The sequence below is a fragment of the Mustela lutreola genome, chromosome 4 (assembly GCF_030435805.1).
Source record: "Mustela lutreola isolate mMusLut2 chromosome 4, mMusLut2.pri, whole genome shotgun sequence".
NCBI classification, from domain to species: domain Eukaryota; kingdom Metazoa; phylum Chordata; class Mammalia; order Carnivora; family Mustelidae; genus Mustela; species Mustela lutreola.
The window spans coordinates 6,015,782-6,039,657 of NC_081293.1; the positions used below are offsets into that span (position 1 = coordinate 6,015,782).

The 23,876-nt window shown below is 46.3% G+C and overlaps 1 protein-coding gene and 1 long non-coding RNA gene across 4 annotated transcripts in view; one reads left to right on the forward strand and one right to left on the reverse strand.

The window, feature by feature from the left end:
* Positions 1-21,018, forward strand: part of ADAM12 (ADAM metallopeptidase domain 12) — a 331,503-nt gene extending 310,485 nt beyond the window's left edge. Inside the window, exons 22-24 of one of the 2 annotated variants that reach the window (XR_009353215.1) lie at positions 13,861-13,991; positions 16,011-17,501; positions 19,034-21,018. Coding sequence is in view for 1 of the 2 variants with exons in the window: in XM_059172861.1 (XP_059028844.1) it covers positions 13,861-13,991; positions 16,011-16,071 (192 nt within the window). In the remaining variant the exon portion in view is untranslated. Of the gene's footprint in view, positions 1-13,860; positions 13,992-16,010 lie in introns of both variants that reach the window. The other variant, XM_059172861.1, reaches the window with a different exon arrangement.
* LOC131830559 (uncharacterized) lies at positions 14,689-23,852 on the reverse strand. 2 transcript variants are annotated; one of them, XR_009353217.1, is made up of 4 exons: positions 23,303-23,852; positions 22,883-22,951; positions 17,314-22,744; positions 14,689-15,645 (listed from the first exon to the last, which is right to left on the reverse strand). It is a non-coding gene; the product is annotated as an uncharacterized LOC131830559 (long non-coding RNA). The 2 variants fall into 2 exon arrangements; XR_009353216.1 differs by having other exon boundaries at positions 17,314-22,951.
* Between the last annotated feature and the right edge of the window lie 24 nt (positions 23,853-23,876).

The window sequence follows — 23,876 nt, forward strand, 5'->3', positions numbered from 1 at the left end:
TCGAATCCACTGACTGACACTGCACTTTTGAGTCCCCGTGCCCGGTCCCCCACAACCTGACAAACACACAGCTACATGGCTAGCCATGCGTCGTTCATCCAGACTTACCATCTGAACCTTCCAGAAGGAAAATGTTACCGTAAACACGATATCTACCTCACATCGAAAGGCTAAATGTTTGATCTTTCTGTCCAGCATTCTGTGTGATTTATACAAATCGAGGCCGTCTGACTCCGCTCCCCGGCTTGTCCACAGACGTCCCCTTCCCGGGTACCATTTCCTTTGCAGCAAAATGTCCCTTGGAACACAAACTTCTCAACTACCTCCTTGGCCTCGATCAAAGAAACAAACTCTTCATTTCCTTTTCATCCTGCCAGCTATTTTAGAGAAAACTTAAGGCAGTATGTCCATCTGGCTGCTGGCTGACTTGCCAAGTTCCCCCAGAGCATGAAAAGCAGAAGGCGGGCTTGGGAACAGGAGAGTAGGAGGAGGACACAGGGGGGTCACAGAGGTGTATGACTGCCTATAGTTGTGCCTTGTGTCGTTGGGGAGCATCACAGAATACCACACCCAGCGTGGCACTGACCCTGCCCTGCAGGAAGGCTCCCTTGTGTGTGTTGGGTCTGAGGGGAGGGCAGCAGGGATCAGACCAATCAGAAAGACGTTTCCATCTTTCAGGCCACTTTGGAAGCACCAGGTGCCTTTTTCCGTGGGTCCTGCTGCTGGGTGGTTCATCTTGGTCTGGCAGGAAGTGAAGAGGAAAGAAAGGAAGTCTGTGCACAGATCCCAGAAAGCTTTAGAGCCCTTCTGGGGATGGTCATTCTTAAGATATTCTCTGTTGTTTTTCTCCATGAAAGGGTTAAAAATCACTCAACTTTGCACCCCCCCCCAAAAAGTCAATATTATCATTATGATCATTTTTTAAAATAGAATAATGTGTAGTAAGGGGAGAAGATACAGCACCTAGCAAGTGTGGGTCTTGAGCAGAAGTCTGAAAGGAAGTTCTTGGGAAGAAGCCACTTGAGATGGCAGGCTCCGGCCTGACCCCTGGGCTGGGACAGGAGGGACAGACACCTGGCAGTTGATGACCTGCACAGAATTCAGCCAGAGGATCACTGTCTGGACCACACACTTGGTTCATGAAGTCAACTGACCTGACTTCCAGAAGGGAGGGAGGCCCCAGAAACACTGGGTGAGCTAGGGACCTTGAAGGGGAAATATCTGTGTGCTGGTGCCCTCTGACCTACTTAAGCTCTCAGGGAAGCAGGCAGACCATCATCACGGTGGCCTCCAGCCAGTCCCGGGTAGGGAGGCAAGGCTGATGTCCAGGGGGAGGACAGCGCCTGCAGAGTCAGGTCTGAGATGCTTGGAGAGGATCCCAACCCGGGTCGGGAAGAGGAGCCCAGAGGAGGAGGCAGGCAGCAGCCGGGTACACAGACGCCACACAGGGAAAATGACAAGAGTTTGGGCATAGACCGAGCGACCTCCTGTCACGTAAGAGAAGGCCTCGAGCCACCTAAGCCTGAACAGTGAGGTGCGACCCGCCAAAGCCTGCAAGATAGGAAGACCACTCGTATTCTCAACTGCCAGGCATCAGTGTGTGTAATTTTGCTCCTGGAAGAGAAGAGAGCAAGATGGGGACAAACTTTTGGGGGTTTTCATTAGATTTCAAGGATGTCAACGACACAAGGTACAACTGTAGGCAGTCACACACCTCTGTGACCCCCTGTGTCCTCCTCCTGAATGCCTTTATGCAGTTTATTCTGATTAATTGGCTTAATGAAGTCATTTAAAGTTTAAATAAAAATGTGTTCAATGTCACATCTAAGAAATAGATATTTCTGTCAAAAAAAAAAAAAAAAAAGATTTCTGCTCACAGAAAATTATGTCTAGAGAGGGCTGTACTAAGTAGCAGCAGATTGCAATGCAATTTTCGGCTGTCAGACTGAAATGTGCCAGGATTCTAAAGGGAATCTAAGAGGCACCTTCAGTCCATAGCCGGGCCATTCTTCTAAAGAGCAAAACCTTCATGCAAGGGTCCCTCTTTTATCTGTATTTTATTTTAAGATTTGCCCCATGAAATGGCATTTGAACTATACATGCTGCTGTGTGAGGATATTTGGCCCAGGGTCGTTTTTGTTGATTTCTTTAAGCCCTTAGTTTCCTGGAAAATGCTAGCAAGTGCTTTTCCTCTGAGCAATCTTATCAGTGAATAATACTGAACTGGCTGAGATTGTTTTTCTAGTCAGATTAGCTTCTTCAGGAAAATAAGAACCAAAAAAGGACAATTGGATCTGCTCCTGAGAATGATTTTTTGCTGAATCAGAGTCTTTTCCTGAAAGAGCTGGTCGGCCCCTGAGAATGCTTGCCAGCCCTATTTCTGGCACAGCTTCTCTGCACTGCAGAAATGTCCTCAAAACGGGGGCGACTGGATTCATTGCTATTTTTATTCTCAAAACCGAATGGCATAGAAGTGTATTTCTGTGGGCATGTATGTGTCTGGGTGTGCGGTTTTACTAATTGTCTTGGTATAAAGAGCTTTCTATTTCTATTTTAAATCGGTGTAACACGGCAAACATTTACTGAACACCGATGACGTGGCCGGCATTCCTGAGCCAAGCGTCTTTATGGGCATTTCCGACCCTCTCCCGGAGCCTGGGAGCTGACATCCCCCTTGGCCCCATTTTGCAGAGGATGGAACCGGGTCCAGTGAGGCCGAACAGCTTGGTAGAAAGGCTCCCAGTGGTGGGAAAACCACGTTCGCTGCCTGCAGTCTGGGACAGGTGGGTAGCTGGAGAGGAGGGAGGCAGACACTGCTCTGGCTGAAGACTGTTCAGATTAGCCTAGTTCAGACCGCCGACCATCTCCACCGTGTGGAACTCATTTTTGCCCCCATTTTGCTGCAGAGATACAAGGTGCTGAGGGGGAAGGGGGGGCGGACCTCCTGGCATCCTGTAGAGGCTTGCGTCTGTAACATGAGAGTCCTGTATTTCTCTGTCCTTTGGCTTGCGAGCAAAGGGTCCTTCTGGTCCTGACTCGTCTCTCCTGGAGCTGGTCCTTGCTCAGAATCAGAGCGGTCCTGGGGCCGCGTTTTCAAATACCAAGAAGTTGGTATTTGAACGTGCATGTTCCGCAGAGGTGGAGATGGTCGGTTCCGTGTTTCTGACAGGCGCTTCTCCTCATCGGCGCCTTGTCTGTGTCTGTGGAACATACTACCAGCCATGTTCTGTCAAACGAGACCAGCTCCTCCAGTGCCGTCTCTGTGGACTAAGAGGGCTGCAGAACAACAGCTTTCTTCAGTGGCCTGGGGTGGGGGTGTGGGTTACAATGTCTGTTTCAAGGCGCTCCAAATCCCCACCCCCCCCCAGCCTCACAGAAGGGGTGCTGAGCAGTTCCACCCCCGCACCCCCAGCTGTTCCTGGTAAACAACAGCTCCTCATTCCTAAATGCTTTAGGATATAGATGTGAGCAAAATGAATTAATCTGGACTCTGAGGCGGAGCCCTGACTTTCCAAGTCCTTTTCAACAGAATGAACTCGGCGTTGGAATGAATAAGGACTTGTACCCTTCTGGCCTGTGTGGGTGTCTGGTATTTAAACCAGCGCTCATGGGGCCTGGAAATCTGATGATTTAGATCCTTTCTCATCAGAAATGCTGATATGTAATGAGAAAAGGAAATCCATTTGTCAAGCTGTTCTCCCAAGGAAGTGAGATGAAATATAACGAAGCTGATCTTTCTAAAAACCTTCGTTAAGCCAGGCAACCCAAAAGCTAATAGCTGAGCACAAGTGCTGGAAATTGTGCCCCCCTGCACCCCACCATGCCTGCTCGCTGCTTTCCAAATTTCCCCCTTTTGCCCAGATGCTGTCCGAGGCAGCCTCCTGTCTGACCTTCTCCGCCGTCCTCCCGTGAGCCTCCGTGCTCACCTGCTGCCTCAGGGGCGACCTTGTCATCTATTCTGCCCAATATCAGGAGGCACAGACTGGGTCATGCATCCCCAGGCACACCCAAGTCCAGTCCCTTGAACATAATAGATGCGAGAAAAACACGCCAAGTGAATGTGAATTTTAAGTAGTAAAAAATAAGTCTCATCCCATTATCGGTTATTCCCCTGTGGCCGTCACGTTCCGTGAGTCACGAATTCATAAAAATTTGAGTCCCTTCGTCCTGTAAATCTGAAATGTAGCTACCAAGGTCTTGGACTCCTGCTGACCTCTCTTTGCCACCTGCCCAGTACTTCTAGGAATCTTAACTGAAATTTCTCTGGTTTCATATCCTATACCAGTTATTCATGTGACAAACCCATGTGTTGTCTTTAAAAACATCTATTTCCTGTATCTCTCTGGAGAGAAGGAACCGCAGAGGAAAGCCATTCAGTGGTCACAGTTTTCTAAGGGATGTTTGCTTTCCACTCATTTAGAAAGTTATGAGAAACACGCAAGCCGTACTTGAGAAAAATGCTGCTTTTACCCTTTATGTTTTTTAACAGGTCATAGATGCCCATGATTACCGATTCCAACAGAACAGAGGTTGCTTAGATTCTAACAACTGGTCTCCCTCCCACTCTGCCCCAGGCTTCCTTTGCCAGAAGTGAGCAGGATTACTAGGCTTTTGTAACTGCAACTGGGAATACTGGTGAAAGCCTCCTTTCCACTGTCTCTTTCTCTGCAGAGAGAAATTATTGAAAACTTGGAAATTTTTGAATGTTCAAAATTGGAGAAAAGAGTATCATGAAACACTGTCTGCCTCACACCCACCTTTAGCACCTGCCAGCTTGCCGGCCTCTTGTTTCCTCTGAGCCTCTTGTTTGGAACTCACGTGGCAGCCCACCCCGCCATCTCTAGCACGCTGGCTGTCCCCGAGCGGTGATATGGGGGTCCACCTCGTTCTTTCGGCTACTTTGTGTTTTGCTGTGGCGCCATCCCATAAATTACTTAACCTGTCCTTTACTGAGGGCCACGTGGGTTGTTTCCAGTCATTTGCTGCATCAAACAGGCATGTCTTTGCTCAAGGACTTCAGGGCCTTGCAGAGGACATCTGTGGGGTAACAGCCCCGGGGAACACAATGATTGTCCAAAGGCCGTATGATCTGATGAGACGGAACAGCCTGGAAAGGAGTCCTGCTGATTTCTACTCCCCAACTCCCCAACAACACGGTATTCAGAGAGTTTACTTTTCTTTGCCCATATGATAGCTAAAAAAATAAGTGGTGTCTACATTTCTCTTCCCATAAATGAGGCAGAACCTCTTTTCAAAGATACAAGATCCATTTGTGGGGGTTCTTTTTCCTTTTTTGTAAACTCTCTTCCTCTCCTCTGCCACCTCATTGTCTTTAGAGAGGCCTGCCTACCCGAAGAACACAAAGGTTTCTGCCTCATTTTGTGATCTTTTTTTTCCTACCCTGGAATATTTGGTCCATCTGCCATTGTTGTTGGTGTGTAAAACAAAGTAAGAACCCAACTCCCTGTTTCTAGAGGGCCAACCGAGTACCTCAACCCTCTTTCTTGAGTCTGTGTGCTGTTTTGTCCCTTCACAGCCTGTGTTTTATTAGCGTTTTCTGGCCGCTTGGCAGCTCCCAAGGGAGCTGGCTGGGGCCGTATAAGCAACGCAGCCTCCCGGTCTCTATCCCTCGGCCACAGCCCCACTACCTTAGTCCCCCAGCACATCCCGGATGGCGAGGTGGTCATTTCATGAAAATATCTAATATCATGAGCCTGTGGTATAATGAGTCTCTGCTAAATGACAGCTCCTCGTTTTTCTAATGTCTGCTTTTCCCCTTCCTCATCTCCCTCCATCTCTAGATTTTTTTCTCTAACTTTAGACCCTTACTTCATTTCTGTCCATGCTTCATTGTTTATTTTGTGCATACGTTACCAGATCAGTGCAGGGGTCTAGGAATTTCCCTCCAAACACTGCATTGTCTGTGCTCACTGGCTCTGACTGGTACTGTTCTATTCGTATTTTAAAATAACCTACACTTTCGCTTTTGTTTTTTCCTTTGGCCCAAAGGTTGAAATTAATTTCCTTTTGGTTGTCATGAGCTGTTAAGGCGTTTGAAATACAGAAGAGTGAAAATAATGTAGGACTCACCCACATTTACACTACACAGGTACAGCCCATTGTTATCTCGTGCATATGCCTATTTAAATCTCAGATAGGTGACATGCACAGTTTCCTTTTTTAAAAAAAGAAAAGAATCATGAGAGACTATGGACTCTGAAAAACAATCTGAGGGATTTGAAGTGGTGGGGGGGGTGAGAGGTTGGGGGAACCTGGTGGTGGGTATTAGAGAGGGCACGGATTACATGGAGCACTGGGTGTGGTGAAAAAATAATGAATACTGTTATGCTGAAAATAAATAAATTTAATTTTTAAAAAATCAAAAAAAAGAAAAAAGAAAGAAAAGGCAGTCCAGACAATGTCACTGCGACAGCCTCAGATACAATCACTTTTGTAGGTTGATGGGGATTTTTCTATAGAACCTTTTCAATATGTTTACATAGATACATATATCCAATGAATATATCATATACCGTGTTTTTCAATTTACGTAAATGGTATCAGACTACAATTGGCTTCACACAGTTTGCACTTACTTGTTTTCCTTTTTTTTGAAGGACAGCTGACACAGAATGTTACATTAGTCTCTGGTGCACAACACAGGCTCTGACAACTCCGTACGTGAGGCCATGCTCAGAAGCTTCGCTCCCATCTCTCCTCATACACTGCCATTACGATAGCATTGACGGTGTTCCCTATGCTGTGCCTTTTGTCCTCAGGCTTTAGTCCTTCCATAACAGGAAGCCTGCGCCCGCCATTCCCCTTCACCCCTTTTTGCTCATTCTCCTACTTCTCCTCCCACTGGCAATCACCGATTTTATTCTCTGTATTTATGGGTTGGTTTCTGCTTTTGTTTATTTGTTCATTCATTTGGTTTTTGGGATTACACGTTTAGACTCCATAGGTGAAATCACAGGGTGTTTGTTTTTCCCTGTCTTATTTCACTTTATATAATACTCTCTAGGATCTCATTCTTTTTTATGGCTGAGTAATATTCCATTGTATATCCACACCACACCTTCTTTATCCGTCTATCCATCGATGGACACTGAGCTGCTTCCACGTCTTGGCTTTATAAATAATGCTGCAGTCAACATAGGGGTGCATATATCTTTGCATATTAGTGGCTTTATTTTCTTTGGGTCAGTACCCAGTAGGAGAATTACTGAATCCTATGATATTTCTATTTTAATGTCGTGAGGAACATCTATACTCTTTTCCACAGTAGCTTCACCAACTTCTATTCACACCAAAAGTGCAAGAGGTTCCAATTCTCCACATCCTAGCCAACATTTGTTACTGCTTATCTTTTGGATACCAGTCACTCCGACAGGTGAGGTGGTATCCCAGTGTGGTTTTGACTCGCATTTCCCTGGTGATCAGTGATGTGGAGCATCTTTTCATGTGTCTGTTGAGCATCTACAGGTCTTCTTTGGGGAAATGTCTATTTGGTTCCTCTGCCCATATTTAAATTGGATTTTTTGGGTGTTGAGATGTGCAAGTTCTTTGTATATTTGGATATTAACTCCTTATTGGAACTGTCATTTGCAAATATCTTCTCCCATTCAATAGGTTGCCTTTTCATTTTGTTCATTCCTTTGCTGTGCAAAGACTTTTCATTTGGGGCTGGTCCCAATAGTTGACTTGTTCCCTTTGCCTAAGAAGACATATCTAGAAAAATGTTGCTAAAGCCAATGTCAAAAGGATTACTGCCTGTCATCTCTTCTAGGAGTTTTATGATCTCAGGTCTCACATTTAAGTCTATAACCCATTTTGAGCTTATTTTTGTGTGTAGTGTAAGACAGTAGTCCAGTTTTCCCAGCACCATTTACTAAAGATACTCACTTCCCCATTGTATATTCTTGCCTCCTTGGTCATAGATTCACCAGATAAGCATGTGTCTATTTCTGGGCTCTCTGTTCTATTCCACTGGTCAATGTGTCCATTTTTGTACCAGTAAAATGCCGTTTTGATTATTATAGCTTGGTAGTATATCTTAAAATCTAGGCTCGTGATACCTCCAGCTTTGTACATCTTTCTCAAGTTTGCTTTGGCTAATGGGGCCTTCTGTGGCTCCATACAGATTTTAGTATTATCTCTTTTCATTTGTGAAAAATGCTGTTGGTATTTTGATAGGAATTACATTGAATATATATATTCCTTTGGGCAGTATGGACATCTTAATAACATTAATTCTTCCAATCCATGAGCATGGAGTATCTTCCCATTTGTTTGTGTTGTCTTCAATTTCTTTCATCCATGTTTTAGTATCACCTCCTTGGTTAGACATATTCTTAAGTATTTTATTCTTTTGGGGGCAATTATGTTTTATTTACCTTTTATTTCTAGAAACTTTCCTTATTGCAATATGCTGACTTGGATTTTATTTCCTTAAATACAGAAAATGTGTTCAAATAATTCCACAATATGAAATCTTTAGGTATATTACTCCTGAGGTCTCTTTCACAATTCCTTGCTTCTTTGTGTGCTTGGTAATTTTTTTACTGAGCTGCTCATTTTTCTGGAAAATTATCTAGAAAACCTTCTGGAAGTTGAGATCTAGGATGAAGGTTTGACCCTTCAGAGAAGATGTATTTGGCCTCTGCCTGGTGCCTGGAAGCAGTACCAGTCTGAGACCCCTTTCAATGACTTGATCTGATTGACCTACCAATGTGATGTGATCTCAGCTTCAGGTCCTTGAGGGCAGTTTATGGTTAGAGCTTTATTTTCCTCCATTGGTCTGCCTAGCACCAAGGGAACTCCCCTTACAGTCTCCTAGTATTTCTAGAACATTCTTACAAGAGTTATAGTTCTTTGTAGAGCCTGGATTTATTGGGGAGAGGTTAGGAAGGGAGAGAATAGTGTCTTATTAAACTTGGGCTGGTGCTGACCTTGGACTCCTGTATCCCTCACCATACAAGGGTATCAAAACCAAAACTTAGGTTTCCGTAATTTGCCAAATGACTTCTCAGCTTCAGTAGATACCCAGCTCTGCAGGCTGCTGCTTGCAGTGAGATGTGGACCTGATATATCTTGCTATCTTGCAGTTCTTTGTTGTTTCAAAAAAAATAGTGTGTGTGTGTGTGTGTGTGTGTGTGTGTGTGTGTGTGCCTCCAATAATTTTAGTGGTTTTAGAGAGAAAATAGGTCAAAATAACCAGCCTGCCATATAACCAGAAATGGGAGATTCATCCTCCAGCTGGTTAGGTCTGTACTGTCTCCATTACCATGCTTTGTAACGTTCTGTTCTGTAGCCATGAACACCAGAGTTTGGACTGATGCAGGTCTATACTGAAAGGATTCAACGCTCATGGATGATCTTTCTGCCACACATTCATTCCTTGTCTGGCTAGCTGATGACATTCTATGGTACCTCCTTCCATGAGAGCCCTGCAGAGGTACACTCCCTGACTCTTGCATGTTCAAAGACACTTGGCTGTTACTTTTGCTTCTCAGCCACAGTGTGTATATAAAATTAAGGGGTCACACGTTGTTTTCCCTGAACTCTTATACATGGGCTTCCTCCATCTGCCCTGAACAAATCAGAAGCTGGCACTTTTTTTCTGTCCTTCTAAGTGAAATGATTTGGTCTCTTTGCTGTCCGGTAACTTCTGTAGCTTGTATCTTACAATTGAGGAGTCAAATTCATTCTCCTGGGGAAATAGGAGTAATCCATGGATCTGACCCTCTCACTGTTAGGAAAGTTTTTACAAGATAATTGTGGGTATTTCTTCCATCTTCACTCAGATCCCTTAAGTGACACCACTTGTACATATGTTGTGTTGTCTTTGCTGTGGTCTTTGTTGTACTGTGGAAATTTTCATCTCCCTCAGCTGGGACCCTCACAGCCCTGTGTTTGGTGCTATTTTATTCCTTCGTTTTCATGGTTTTATTTGAGTTTTGCTGCCTCTCTTTTTCATTTCTACAGACAGACATTTTTGCAGGATGGGTTCTTCTTTTGCCTTCCTTTTCCTAGGGTATCCAGTTCCTCCTTAGAGTTGGGCAGTTCTTCCTGGAAATCCAATCACAAGACAGCTGAGGGAAAGGCCAGGCCAGTGCTGAGGGCTCTGAGGGAAGAGTGGTCTGGCCTTCCCTGCTCCCAGCATGGATTGTGCGGGCCCTGGCCCTGCTCCAGGCCTACACAGATGACTGGGCCTGTCTACACTGTTGCTTATGTAGCCCAAACATATCACGGCATCTGCTTTCTCCTCATACCCACTTCAAGCAAGGTTTTTCCCCTCTCCAATGTCAGATTGGCAATGGCAGACATCTGCTGCATCCCAGGACCTTTCTTCATGCTGGCCTGTTGGATAATTCACCTCCTTTTTGGGGTTGTAAGTTTTCCTTAAAGATGGAGTATTGTTCCTTTATATGCATTTTCTACACTGTTTTCAGGTAGTCTCGGAAAGAAGGGTCAAGGTCACCTTACAGACCAGTGTAAGTGTGTTCTTTTAAGAGAGCCAATTTGTTGAGACTTTTGCTTTTTTGAAGGAAGAATAAAAAGAAATTGCATTTCCCTGAGAACTGGTTGTCCTTGGCATATATTCCTCACAGAGCCAGAGAGAGGCTGAGTATGGATGGGGGGCTGACGGCATCCCCTGACCCTGTATGAGCTCATCAGTGATGTCTGCAGCATCACTGGCATTTTCCTGTGATAAAATCTCCTCTTCCTGTGGAGAGGTCTCGGATAAGCAGGATGCATTGGCCGTGGCTTACACAGAGGTAGATAACAGTTGGTGGGGGCCAAGGTAGAGGACTCTGTTTAGATTTAAAACTGTATTCCCAACCCTCTCAAAATTTTGAAATATGTAGCTGCCACTAAAACACGAGCAGAACATGGACAAATGGGGACAGTTCTACCTGATGGCATATCTTGATTTTCCTCCAATATCTGGAAGTTGTAAAGGGAGAAAAATGGGAGTCTGAATTCCTGATTTTAATGGGTCTACAGGAATATGTATTGAGTATGAACAATCTGGCCGGGAGTCCTTTCTCGACTCCATTTTGATGACACTTTGTGGCCAGGCTGGACTTTTCTTGGAAACCGAGGTTTGCAAAGGCAGCGGGAAAAGTGGTGCCTGACAGGGCATGTGGGAACCCTACCTCTTCCTGCAAGGTCCTGCCGTGTGCAGCTAGGGCTTCCTCGCACCTGTTTGTAGGCTCCCCGTCACCATGCCTGACATCTGAGAAGGGAGGATGCTTCCTCTTTCACTAACTCCGCTGCTCTGCTGGGCCTGTTCGGACCTGGCAGGAAGCAGACATCTCACCTAGGCAGCATTGGTGAGTGTGACCGATTCACAGTGGATCGGGGTCTTGCAGATCCCAGGGTTTGACGTCAGAACTTTCGATCAACATTTCCACTGTTTGGGCTTTGGTCACTATGGTGACCGTACAATTTATCCTTTAAACTAGAACATAGCTGAGAGAGGTGGTGATTAATAATTAAACAGTGCCATGAACATAAATTGCAAATGTCCCCAACAAACTAGAATGAATGGCCAAGCTAACTATCTCCTGAGTTTCTGTGATAAATCCTAATGTATTATGATACATTATAACAGGGGTCTCACTTTTTCTCCAGCACTGCAATAAAAACCTGACATTATCTTTATTACCAAGACCAGATACTTATTCATTCTTAGGAGCAAAACCAGTATCATTGAAGAATGAATCACTTAAACCTCAAAGCTTTTCAGTTTTATAGGTGCGTGCATTCATTTTTACATCACAGGCTAATCTCTTGCTCATAGTTTTCCGCCAACTTCTAGGACATGGAGTTTGATTTATTCCCATAGTTTATTACCCAAAGTTTGTTGTTAGGATTGCGGTACCTTCAGATGGTAAATTTGCTCCTAATAGCTGTGAGACAGCTTACCCATAACTCATTGGACACTGCGTACTGGGACCTGCGTGGAGAGCTTTCCAGTTAATGGTTCTGTCCTCACATCAACCTCCTGAGGAAGGTCCTGTTAGCAACCCCTCTCTATAACTTAGAGTCTAAGTAATCCCCATGTTTGCAGAGCCTGGCTGACTCTCTAAACAGCCCATGCTCGGTGTGCAGCCTCCTCGTAGGCATGTTAGACTGTCTTTCTGCCGACTTAAGGCATTTGCTCTATTTGGTTTCCTTTAATAAGAACTGGTATAGAAATGGCTCTTTGAAGTCTATCCCTTGGTCAGTGGCCCGTTGCTCGCTGTTTCAACTTGGCATACTTTCCATACAGCTGTGGTTTCCAGACTTGCTTCCTCCGCTCACAAAGATATGCTCAATGGTGATTATACACATTTGCATTCTTTCAACTAAGCCCCATTTGCAGAGGAAATGTAATTTTAGTGGGGTAAGTACTGTGAGAAATTCAAGTCAAGTGTTTCAAAATCCTCTTAAGTGGTCTTGGAAGTATGGAATAGTGAGCCTATGCCAGGGAAGTAGGTCATCTGCTTATGAGGACATCCTGTGTCCCTTGAGGTTCTAACACTGTTTCCTACAGACTTGCTGTGCATTTGCGAGTGCTTCTAGGCTCCAAAGACCAGAGAAGAAGGTATCTTGGCACCCGTGTTCTCCGTGGGCCAAGAGGAGAACACGGTCAACACTTAACTGACCTCAACCCCAGGTCCCCACCCCATACCCCTTCTTCTCAGGGTAGCCAGGGGAAGGGGCCCCTGAAAACAAGTGACTTGTTTGTTGCTTTTCTCATATTTCCATTAAGCATTTAAAAATTTGTGGCATGAGGGAATGCCAATGGTATTAATAATTATCTATGTTCTGGGGGCTTCCTAAGCTTTTTTTTTTTTTTTTTAAGATTTTATTTGAGAGAGAGAGAGAGCAGGGAGAGAGGCAGAGGGAGAGGGAGAAGCAGACTCCCCACCGAGCAGGGAGCCTGATGTGGGGCTCAATCCCAGGACCCCAGAATTGTGACCTGAGCCAAAGGCAGATGCTTCGCCGACTGACAGCCCCCTCCCCAAGGGGCCTGTCCCCCACCCCCACACATCATTTTATGTAGTCTGTGTAACAATGCTTTCAGATAGGTGCTTTTGTCCCCCATTTTACAGAGGAAGAAATTGAGGTTTAGACATATTAAGTGACCAGCACAGTCCCAAAGCGTGGTCTTCAGAGTGTCACTCCCAAGTCCATGCTCTGCTCAACATGACCTTTCCATTAGCTTCCCTAGAGAGTGACGCCTGTCCCTCAAAACACGTTCTTAGGTTTTCCTCCCCGTTGTCATGTTCTGTGTGAGTTTGTGATTCTTTGAATTAAGTATTTTAGTAGAAGAATTTCAGTGCATTTCACTCAGCAATCTGGATTGTGATGGGGTAGAGGGACCCCACGGTGGTGCGGGGAAGATCATCACTTGTGTTAGCACATTCATTCGTGGCTGGATGAATTGTTACACGATTCTGGAAAATTAAGATTTTTACCAACCTCTCAGTTTTAGGTCTTTACAAATTGAAAGGAAGCTTGCAGGCACAGGAAAGCTCACCTCCTCCAGGTAGCATTGGCCCCAAACGCCAGTGTGCACTGTCGCCCAAGGCCTGGGACCAGGGTGGCCTCTGGAGTCCCTCCTTTGTAACTAGGCGAGGCTATTGAAACATCTTTTAGATATTAGAAGAAATGTTGGTGAGAAGATTAACAAAGGTAACAACTTGTATGGTGAGAGGACACGTTCAGCAAGTTTACTCCAGACGTGAAACCTGTGTAGCCCGGCCGCTTCCGGCCATGTTGCAGGGGACTTGGCGACCCCTGAGGTGAGGGCCTGGTTACAGCTCACAGAGACAGGTGATCGCACCATCTTGTGGTTTATTGCAGGGAACTCGAAAGCCAAACCCTCCTCAGAAGCCTCTGCCTGCAGATCCTTTGAACAGGACCAGCCGGCTCGCCAGTGCCTCAGCCAGGGCCCCAGGACAGCAGGAGGCTGGGCTCCGCCTGGTGCCCCTCAGGTCGGTGTAACAGCCTCTCCCTTTCTCCCCAGAACCATGTGCGGCAGCCACACTGACCCGTGCTTTCCCAGCCCCATCAGGACAGGGGCCGATAGTCTAAGGCCGGGCTTCCTGTCCCCCAATACCCAGGCACAGTGTAAGAGGGTTGCCCAAGCTGACAGGAACATTAGCATGAGGCACACACAAGCCTGTAATCCCCAGGATCACCCAGTGGCTCTTGGTAAGCGCCCCAGTGTCCCTAAGAGAAACCAAGTTCAAGTAGCACTAGATCATGAGCTTGGGAAACCTGTGGCTCTTGAGGTGAGCCAGGCCCTGTCCCCCTACATGGTGAAGACAAACAGCTCCCAAGTGGTGTGATCCCGTGAAGGCGGATCGTACCCCCAAAACCACTGGAAACCTTCATAAACTCGGCCCCATCCCTGGGGTCCCCAGAAAGGAGGTGATTTTGGGGGGGGGTGGTCACAGCTGAGCGAGAGAGGCGAGGTGAGGGGTCAGCTCCTGCACACCTGGGGCGACGGGGAGCTTCTCCATCCAGCTAACAAAAGAATCCACTTTCACGACTGTCGCCCAGCCACGGTCATCGCTTACCCTGTCCCAGAGGACAAGGGACCCAGGGAGGTTCAGCACCGGGCCTGGCCCACACTGGTTTTCGAAAGCTATCCCGTTTCCAGGAATTGTGCCAGCGAGGTGTCAAACTGAGCCACTATTATATAAACTCCTAATGCGTTTATATGAAAGTTACATGAAAAACGTAAAAGACTCAAAACTCCTTTTTTTTTTTAACCTTTTACTATTACCTATGTTCTGGAGGTTACAAGCAGTTATTTCTGGTATAGTGCAAATGCCAGGGAAGGGGGCCAGTGGGCAGCCCCTCCCTGCTCACACAGCCAGAGGATTTATACCCTAGAAACAGACAGAGGCTTCATGTTGGCCGCCCGTCCCTCCCCGCCACGGGTAGGGTTACACCCGCAGCCAAAACACCCTTCTGACACGCATACCCCCTTGGCAGGAAGCTTGCTGTAGGAGCTCCAAGGAACCAAAGGTAGGGTGTTGGCCAGGCCCTGGGCTCAATAATTCAGCATCTCCAATGCGGAAAACACGTTCGTGATGTCATTACAGCTTTTGGGAAAAATGTTCAGCCTGTGAGAGCACAAGCAGCCTCATAAATCCCAGAGATAATGCCGGTCAAGGGGGCAGAGCTGTGGTTTCGGTCCCGACTGTGGAAATACAGAAAGATTGCAGAGCATGCTAATGATTTCTCTGTGGTTCGTATGCCAGTCTTAAAGTTACTTTTCTAGTTCAAAAGAAAAAGCACCACTTTATGCGGACGCAATTAGGGGAAAGCTCTCTTTTTAAATGCCACCAAGCCGTGGCCTGTCGTCCCCTATGCCGGCCACTGGCACCGGCACAAGCTGGTGTTGGTCTTGCCCTTGAAGAAGAAGAACTCGTTTCTGAGGGCTCCCACATGCCCAGCTCTGCTCCCCAGACATGCACGGGCTCACCAGGTCATGGCAGGCGCACTTTGGAGAATTGACACACCATCAGTGTAGACGCATGCAGGATGGGGACCACTCCGGGTCCCAGATGCCTAGTAGCTCAGGGGCTGTTCCCATGGAGACATCTGTACTGATACCTATGGCCACGATGGAGAGTTCTGTGAAATGCATCACAAAAATTGGTCTCACCTAGGTTTTGCTTTTTCTCACGTGGCTCCTAGAGAAGGTTCCATGACCTCCATGGCTCCCAGTTTTTCTAGGGAGGGGCTTGGTTCTGGAGTCACCTTGCGAGGAGGAGGTGGCACTCCGGTGAGGGCTCCTCCAGGGGCCTGCAGGCATAAGCCGGCAGCGGCCTCCCCCGGAGCCCCGCAAGCCTGCCACCCGCCAGGGCCATCCCAAGCCCTCAGCATGGGGAGTGGGGTCTGGTTCCCAAGGCTCCGCAGAGGGCAGAAGAGCCCCTGGACCTGCAAGCTGCTTTCGGGGGGCTCCGCCTACAATCTCATTTTCTTTTCTCTTGCCACAGACCCGCTCCCAAGCACCCCCACCAAGTGCCCAGGCCCCCCCACACCACCTACACGAAGTGAGAAGCAAGTTGACACCTTTTTTCGACAGCGAAGACAGAAGTTTGCACTATCGTTCGACTCCAGTTGGAGTTCGTTTTTTTGTACCAACTTATAGAATTTTTTTAAAAATGTTTAAAACACCCATTTTCTCCAAACTCGAGCTACTGCCGTCGGTGCTGTGCTGTGCTATGGTGCTCTGTACACTTGCTCAGGAACTTGTAAATTATTAATTTATGCCCGATGCTGGCTCCAGTGCAGTGCGCTGTGGGAGGCATTTTTTTTTTTTTTTTAACCATCACTGAGTTTTCCACGGAAAGAAGCCTTGTGCGCTTTCAGTAGTTCAGTGAACTTGAAATCTCATGCTACATGGGATTCTGGACAGGAGGTTGTCTTTTTGATCGAGGCTTTATTGGCAGAATGGTTCTCCAACAATCTCTCCATGGCTGTGGTCATGGCACAGACCCAGCTCAGGAGCCCCCAGGCAGAACCTTGAGTGATTCTCTGGAACCCCTGATGATCTCAGCCCAGGGCCAGGGGCTTCACGTCCAGGCTGGGGCTGGGCTTTCAGGGAGCCCCTGGGCCTCAGCCCACCAGCAGCCACACCTTGAAGGTCCAGGATAGAAGGGGAGGCCCTGGCTTCTGGCCAGGAGGGTCTGGAGAGAACCTGAGCCAGGGCACAGACTGGAACACAAGGCCAGGCAGTAACTTGACCTTGAGCTCGCAGGCCTTGAGCACATTTGGAGAGCAAAGACCATTGCTTTATAGAAACACTGCCCTTCCCACGGTGCTGTGGCCTCAGCACCTTGCTTAGATGGGGCAGGGGGGTATTTGTGCAAGTGGGCTACACCCAGGCACTGCAAGCCTCCACCCCCCCCCCCCGCCCGGTACTGCTTGGAGCTAAGCAAATTACCACCTTATCTTTTCAACTGTAATACAATGATTCTGTGTTCGGACAGATAGATGAGGCTTTCCATGGGACCATAACTATTTTCAGATGTGAACCAGTAACCAGATCTAGTGAATCAACGTTGTAGATAAAAATCTCTTCTTGCAAAATTCAGCTTATTAAAAATTAGGCAGACTCCCTATGCCCACAGAAACTACAACCAAACAGAAGGCCGTGTGGCCGGCTGTGTCTACCATCCATTTAAGTGACTTGTCAGTTATTTCGGGGACATTCTGTGTTCCCAGCCTGGCTGCGGGACTCTCTCAAAGATGTTTTCAGCATGTCTGAATTCTTTTTTTTTAACGCTCGCAACCTACCTGTTGAGCATCACAGAATGTGATAAGGAAATAGATTCTTAATCCTAAATATTCATGAAATGTGGTCTTGGGCAGCGGCTCCTTCAACCTTTCGCTCTTCAAATGTCTGACTGGGGAGACGTTTTCACAACGAGATCCTGAAGTTGCCTGTACTAATGGCACGAAAATTACAAAAATCCTCAGACAAGGTAAAAATGCCATTACACCTCTGTGTTGTAGTCGGGTCATATGTGACTCCTTTTCACACTCGAAAGCAGTTGGCCACAGTTCTGTAATTCAGTCCGAGTGCTTTATGATAAAGACTTCGGGGGGGGGGGGGGTCATTTCAGCAGTTTGCCTGGGCCTTGAAGCACAGAGACCAGGAATAGACCAAGAATCAGCTTGCCTTCCAGAAAACAAGACGGCATTTAACTCACCCCTTGTTCCCCACTGTATCTCGGCAACATAGTACTCATGGATCACGGATAGACTAAACAAATCCGTGCCACAAACACACAAAAGGGAGCCCAGATCTGATACATTCCAACCCCTATAGAGTATGTCTGTGTATCATACAATTATTATTTTCTTAAAAAGGCAAAGCCATGTTAGAAAGTATTACTGCTGATGAACATCTACAGAATTACTGTAATTGATAGTACATTGGTAACTGTATCAAGGCCAAAACACATGCTGTTGAAAAGTTTACAGAAATTTCATGGTGCGTTATGTGGGTACTGTCTTTACAGATGCCCAGATTCTTAGATCTGTCATTCTGCCCCTCCTCCTATTATCAGGAAGAGGATGTGAATTTTGTCTTTTTTGTCTGTCCTTAGCTAGAATTCCTATGTTTCCATTTCAGACAACCGGGAATAGATTGGTATTTAAAAAAAGGTTAACGCTGTGATCTTCTGATGCCACGAATCATCAGTGGTCATTTAGGGGCAGCAGCTGATGAGACAGCCCTCTCTCTGCAGCCCAAATTGCGTTTATAGAGCCATACAAGTTATTATTGAGCACGAACATGTTTAAACCTAACATCCCTTGACAAATATAGATATTAAAGGAACAATACTTCCAAGATACAGAATCTATCAACTGAAGCATTTTAGCATACGTTCCATTTTAATATAATTAAAAGAACCACAGGGATTTTTTTTGAGGGGGGAGGGGGGAAGCAGTGGGGAGGTGTACCTCTCCCTTTTTATATGCCTTATAGATGATCAAAACAAAAAAATCAATGCTTTTATTTCCATGGCAGTCTATTTTTAATATTTTAAATGTTTCATAGGCATGAATAAGGGTCGATTAGAGTTTATAAGGCCATCACTGAGAAATTTAACGTGCCTAGACCCAAAGCAGGCTCTGAGGGTTGTCACTTTCCTTCCCCTGTCTTGTTATCATTGTAGCTTACATGACCCCACTTACCGGGAAGTATAGGGCTAATCTTCCAGGCATTCTCTTTAAAAGTTTATCTCCTGAATTTTTTGGTAACAGTTTGTTTCCCTGACACATGGAATCAGATGTGTAGCAACCAAGAGAAACAATGCATAACATTTTCCATTGTCCGAATATGCATACAGAGGTTACACTTCCCAGTGTGAATTTTCCAGCTTACACATGTGGGATGACATCACAGAAACCACAAAAGCAACAAATTAAACTACATGAGCATAAATACTCCTGACTGGTCTCAGAGGGGACATTTTTATGCCTTCTTAACTTTATTATGAATTCTCAGGCTGAAACCACAGGCCATTGTTCTCTGGCAAATCAGTACAATGCCATCACTGCATGCCCTCAAAGAAAAACAGCAAAAACTCTGACCCGTGTCAAGCTGTGATCTCCCCGGTGCTGCAGAGAGCCTGGCGCTGGGCGGGCTGGAATGCCCCAGCGCCTTCCTCCCGTCTCAGCTGATGTTTACTAAGCATTCTGAGCCAATGCGACCCTAATAACTCAAAGGGCAAGATGCCTGGGCAGCTGGACTGGATCTTTCTCACGCGAGCTGACCCCTGGGCGGGCTTTCCTCGTGAGGCTGATTCCATTGGAAACTTCTGCAAGGGAGGGCTCCCTTCAGTGTTCTGGAAGCAGCAGGCCCAGGGCAGACGCACTCTGGAGCCCTCTCCTCCCTGCTGTCAGTAGGACCCCGGGTAGCCACAAGTGACCCAGATAAACAGGGTACCAGCCCTCTCCAGGAGTCTCCCGGTGCCGTGCTGACCCCTAGGTCTGACTCCATACACTATGGCTGACTGGTGGGCGACACTGCAGCTGCCATCTTGTCCCTCCCCACCACCCCCAGAGGCTGCCCCAGGCTGCTACAGTCACCCGTCCCCCCACCACGACTCAGGAACAGGCCCATATACACCTCGGGACACAGCAGAGGCTAATACATCTATTTGCCTCTTATCACCGAGAGCCCAGCCGCTTTTCCACAGCAAACCCAGTGCCAATGTCCCTCATGTGACAAGTCTCTGCCTTCAGGGCTACTGTAGGTCAACCCAAGTGGGTGTGGCTGTGGTGGCGTGTCGCTACCCTCCCCCCAGCCCAGCCGCTGGATGCCCAAAGCCCACTCTTCTCCAGAGGGGCAGCTTGGAGGAAGCCCACCAGTGGTGCCCCAGCTTCGAATCCAGCATCATCCCTCGCACAGGCACATCCCCCACCCTAGAAGATCAGTTTACCCGCGATGGCACAATTTACCCGCGATGGCACAGTTCCTTTGACTCACTCTACAGTTCCTGTTCACATCTAGTCCCTTAAAACCTTTTTGGAAACTCCGATAGTGATACCAGTGACACACTAAGAAAGATCAGTGAGCCCCAGGCTAAGATCCGTTTCTGTGCCGTGAGGATGCTTCTAGAAGCCATTTGTATTTACCTGCATGCGGATGGAAACCCCCCCTCTGCTCCTGGGACAGCAGTGGCTGCTGACAAGTCCGGTCCTGAGAGCCTGTTTCATAGGAGAAAAACTAGGAGACAAAACACTGCATATGAAATTGTTACAACATTCAATAACGGGTAGTGATAACCCAGAGATTTACCACACAGTGAAAGGGATTCTCAGTGGGATTCTGCTCTTCCAGGTTGAATATTCTGGAACCCATCCTGATTTTCTATATCATCTGCAAAAGACATGTCTTACACTCCCCCCAGGAGTCTCCTTCCAGAAAATAATATATTCAGTCCTCAATTTAAGTGCAGTTTAAATCCAGACAAAATGATAAATAGCTTGTGATCTTTTTAAGTTTCACAAAGAAGTAGAATGACATGTATATCCGTGGTCTATAAGCAAACACTGATAGAAAAACGAAAAGTATCAAATTGGAAAGACGGAAAATCCTCTTAAGAGTCCAAGGCAGGACGAGGAAGCTAATGGGTCTATTTTGCCTTCTATCAGGTCGAATTGGGAGGTTGTGGGGAAGACCCATGGTTTGAGCGTGTGCGGCAACTGTTAAGTAAAATATCTTGAACACTTGGCTGCAAGCCACTTAGCACAGTACACTTATAGCTACGAAACCGGTTCCTTACGTTCATCGTGCTTTGTCCATTTATAAAGCTTTCATTTGCTAAGTTGTTTTTTTTTTTTTTTTACACATTCCTTTTACGTTACAGTCTGTTGCTTTTGTACACATTTCTCATATTGGGGTTCTACGGGTAACCACCTGTTTCCGTAGAGAAAGCCATTGTTAAGAATATTATATCCAATAAATGGTATCCAGATAAACATAAAGATGTGTCTTGTTCATTACTGACAATGTCACAAAAATGGGGAAAGGGAAACCCCTTCTCTGTATTTTCCCCCATTTACAGAGGCAAAAGATGATCTGGAACAGTCCGTAAGAAACTAAAAAGAGTGGTCAGGGGGCAGGTGCTACCAGTCAGACGACAGTACAAGAAAGAAGACGCCTTTTCAGATATGCAAGAGTGGGGGTCAAGGGTTGGGGAGGGAGACTGGAGACGTCTTGAATAATGTAAATGTATAACCTATCCAAATCAGTCTTTTTTGAAAACTCACCTTATTTACAAAAAAGAGAAATTCAAAAAAGCAAGCATGTAGGGGTAGAAACATGGATATCAGTTTTCTCCAGAATGAAAATCTGAGTATAGTGGATATTCACAGATTTTTTTAAAAGCAGAACCCAACTTCATAAGGAACTACAGAAAATACAAAGAAAAATAGATATATAGAATGGTAACAAAAGGTCTTTGTTCTTAACACCTTATACCCATGTCAAAACAAGTAGGCAAAAAATAGTACCTAGAAGACCCCAGTTAAGAGCATACTATATGCCAGCTAAATAAACATAATAAAGAAAATTAACATAATCAAAATGGATCCAATGGAGATACTTCAAACATATAGAATGTGCCTTCATTCAAAGTGCCTCTAAAAAGTTCTGTATACACAGAACTATCTATAAAACTACATATAAAGCCATGAAGTAAAACTCCAGTTCCAAACGGTACAACAGACCATGGGTTGCATCTTTGGGAAAATTAAAACACGAGTCAAATCACTGATCTCACTAAGGAAAGAGGAGGGAACGCACACACACAAAGCATCTGAACATAGAGACTCCAGTGCGGCCCCATAACCCAGGGAGATGTCTCAGGACTCTAAGAATGGTTCAGTACTTTAAAATCTACTCATTCAAGTCACCACATCGACAGGTTTTCAGGAAGTATGTCATATTAGGATTACCAGAGACACTGAAAAGACATTTGAGAAGATTCAGCACCCATTCCTGAGTTTTTAAATAAGCTGGAAACCACAGGACTCAAGAGATGCGAATGTCATTTGTGGAAAATTAAACTCACAAACCTATCACAAGACCTCATCAGCACTCACGGTTGGCTACCTTGACTACAACTGCAAACCACTCTTAAATTCCAGCGGCTTGTGGGGCACCTGGGTGGCTCAGTGGGTTGAAAAATCTGCCTTCAGTTCAGGTCATGATCTCAGGGTCCTGGGATCGAGGCCCGCATCGGGCTCTCTGCTCACCAGGGAGCCTGCTTCCCCTCCTCTCTCTGCCTTTCTGCCTACTTGTGATCTCTGTCAAATAAATAAATAAAAATCCTTTTAAAAAAAAAAAATTTCAGTGGCTTACCCCACAAGAGGATTGTTTCTCCTGAGTCACCCATCTGCGGGTGACCTCTGGCATTTCCGCGGGGCCCTAGGCTGAGGGAGCGCCTCCACTGAGTCACGGCTGGTCTTGTGACAGAAGGAAGAGACACGTGGGGATTCTTAAAGCTTCTGCTCAGAGGGGCAGGAGCCATTTCCATTACCATTTCGTTGACCAAAGTCACGCACTGTATGGCCAAGGCTCCCATCAGGAGCATGGGACGACACCGCCTGGATTTTGTGGACGAGCAGGGACGTGCACTCCTGCCACAGATGGGGCTCGCGGATGGGATCTACAACAGACCGAGACATGAAATGAAGGTCCACATCGATCCTGGGGGCGGGGGAGGACTATGGGAAGTAATGACTATGCTCTGATTTTGAGAGAGATTTTAAAAATTTAATCTAGCAAATTTAGAGGAATAAGCTTAAGAATGTTTGGATCAACCGGGAAATCAAAGAAGAAACTTACAAACAATTCATGGAAACCGAGAGTGAAGACACTTCAGTCCAAAACCTACGGGATACAGCAAAGGCGGTCCTAAGGGGGAAATACAGCCGTCCAAGCCTCTCTCAAAAAAATTGAAAAAATCCAGAATACACCAGCTGTCTTTACACTTTAAAGAACTGGAAAATCAACAACAAAGTAAGCCAACCCCACACGCAAGAAGGGAAATAATCAAGATTAGAGCAGAAATAAAGGAATCTGTATTTGTACAAAAGGTAAAACCCATATGAAATGTGTAAAGAGAGGACGATCTATGACCCACAGATCCAATTCCAGACCTGGACATTCTAGAAACTGTATGGAATAAAGCTAAGAATTGCCAATATCAATAAAATCTCCTGCACTTTGTGCCCATCCCCCCCAGAGCTTTGGAGCTTTAATTACCTTTTAATCGGGCTTTTCTGGCAGAGAAAATTCCACTCTGGTGCGGACCTTTGTGGCCAGTCTTCTCCTGGGGCCGAGTTAACCCACTTGTCTCTGGAGACACAAAAGGCATATGGTCTGCTGGCTCACTTGGCTCACGGTCACATGTGTCTGCGAGTTCAAGCTCCCGCACACGTGTGTCTAAGCTCCCAACCGGCAGCCCTCGCTGCGGTTAAGGCCTGCTTGCCTTCCAGCTGCGTGCCCAGTGTCAAAACCCCTTCTGCTCTGCAGCCTAACTTAATATACTTCTCTTTGGCACAGTCGTCAGCATCCAGCAGGCCAGGTCTTCCTTTGTCATACAGATATGCAAACACATGCTCAGTTAGGTCTGTTCTAGAAAGACTGACCCTCCACCAGACTCCTCTAACAGAGCAGAATCAGAGTCTTGAAATACTTTTGTTTGTTTTGTTTTGTTTTTTTACTTTGATGTGAGGCCAACAGCTGAGGAGAAACCTTTTCACGGGGCCTCCTGGGCTTCCAGGAACGTCCCTCCAGAAGGGAATACCGGCCTGACCACACGGCCTGGAAGGCCTGA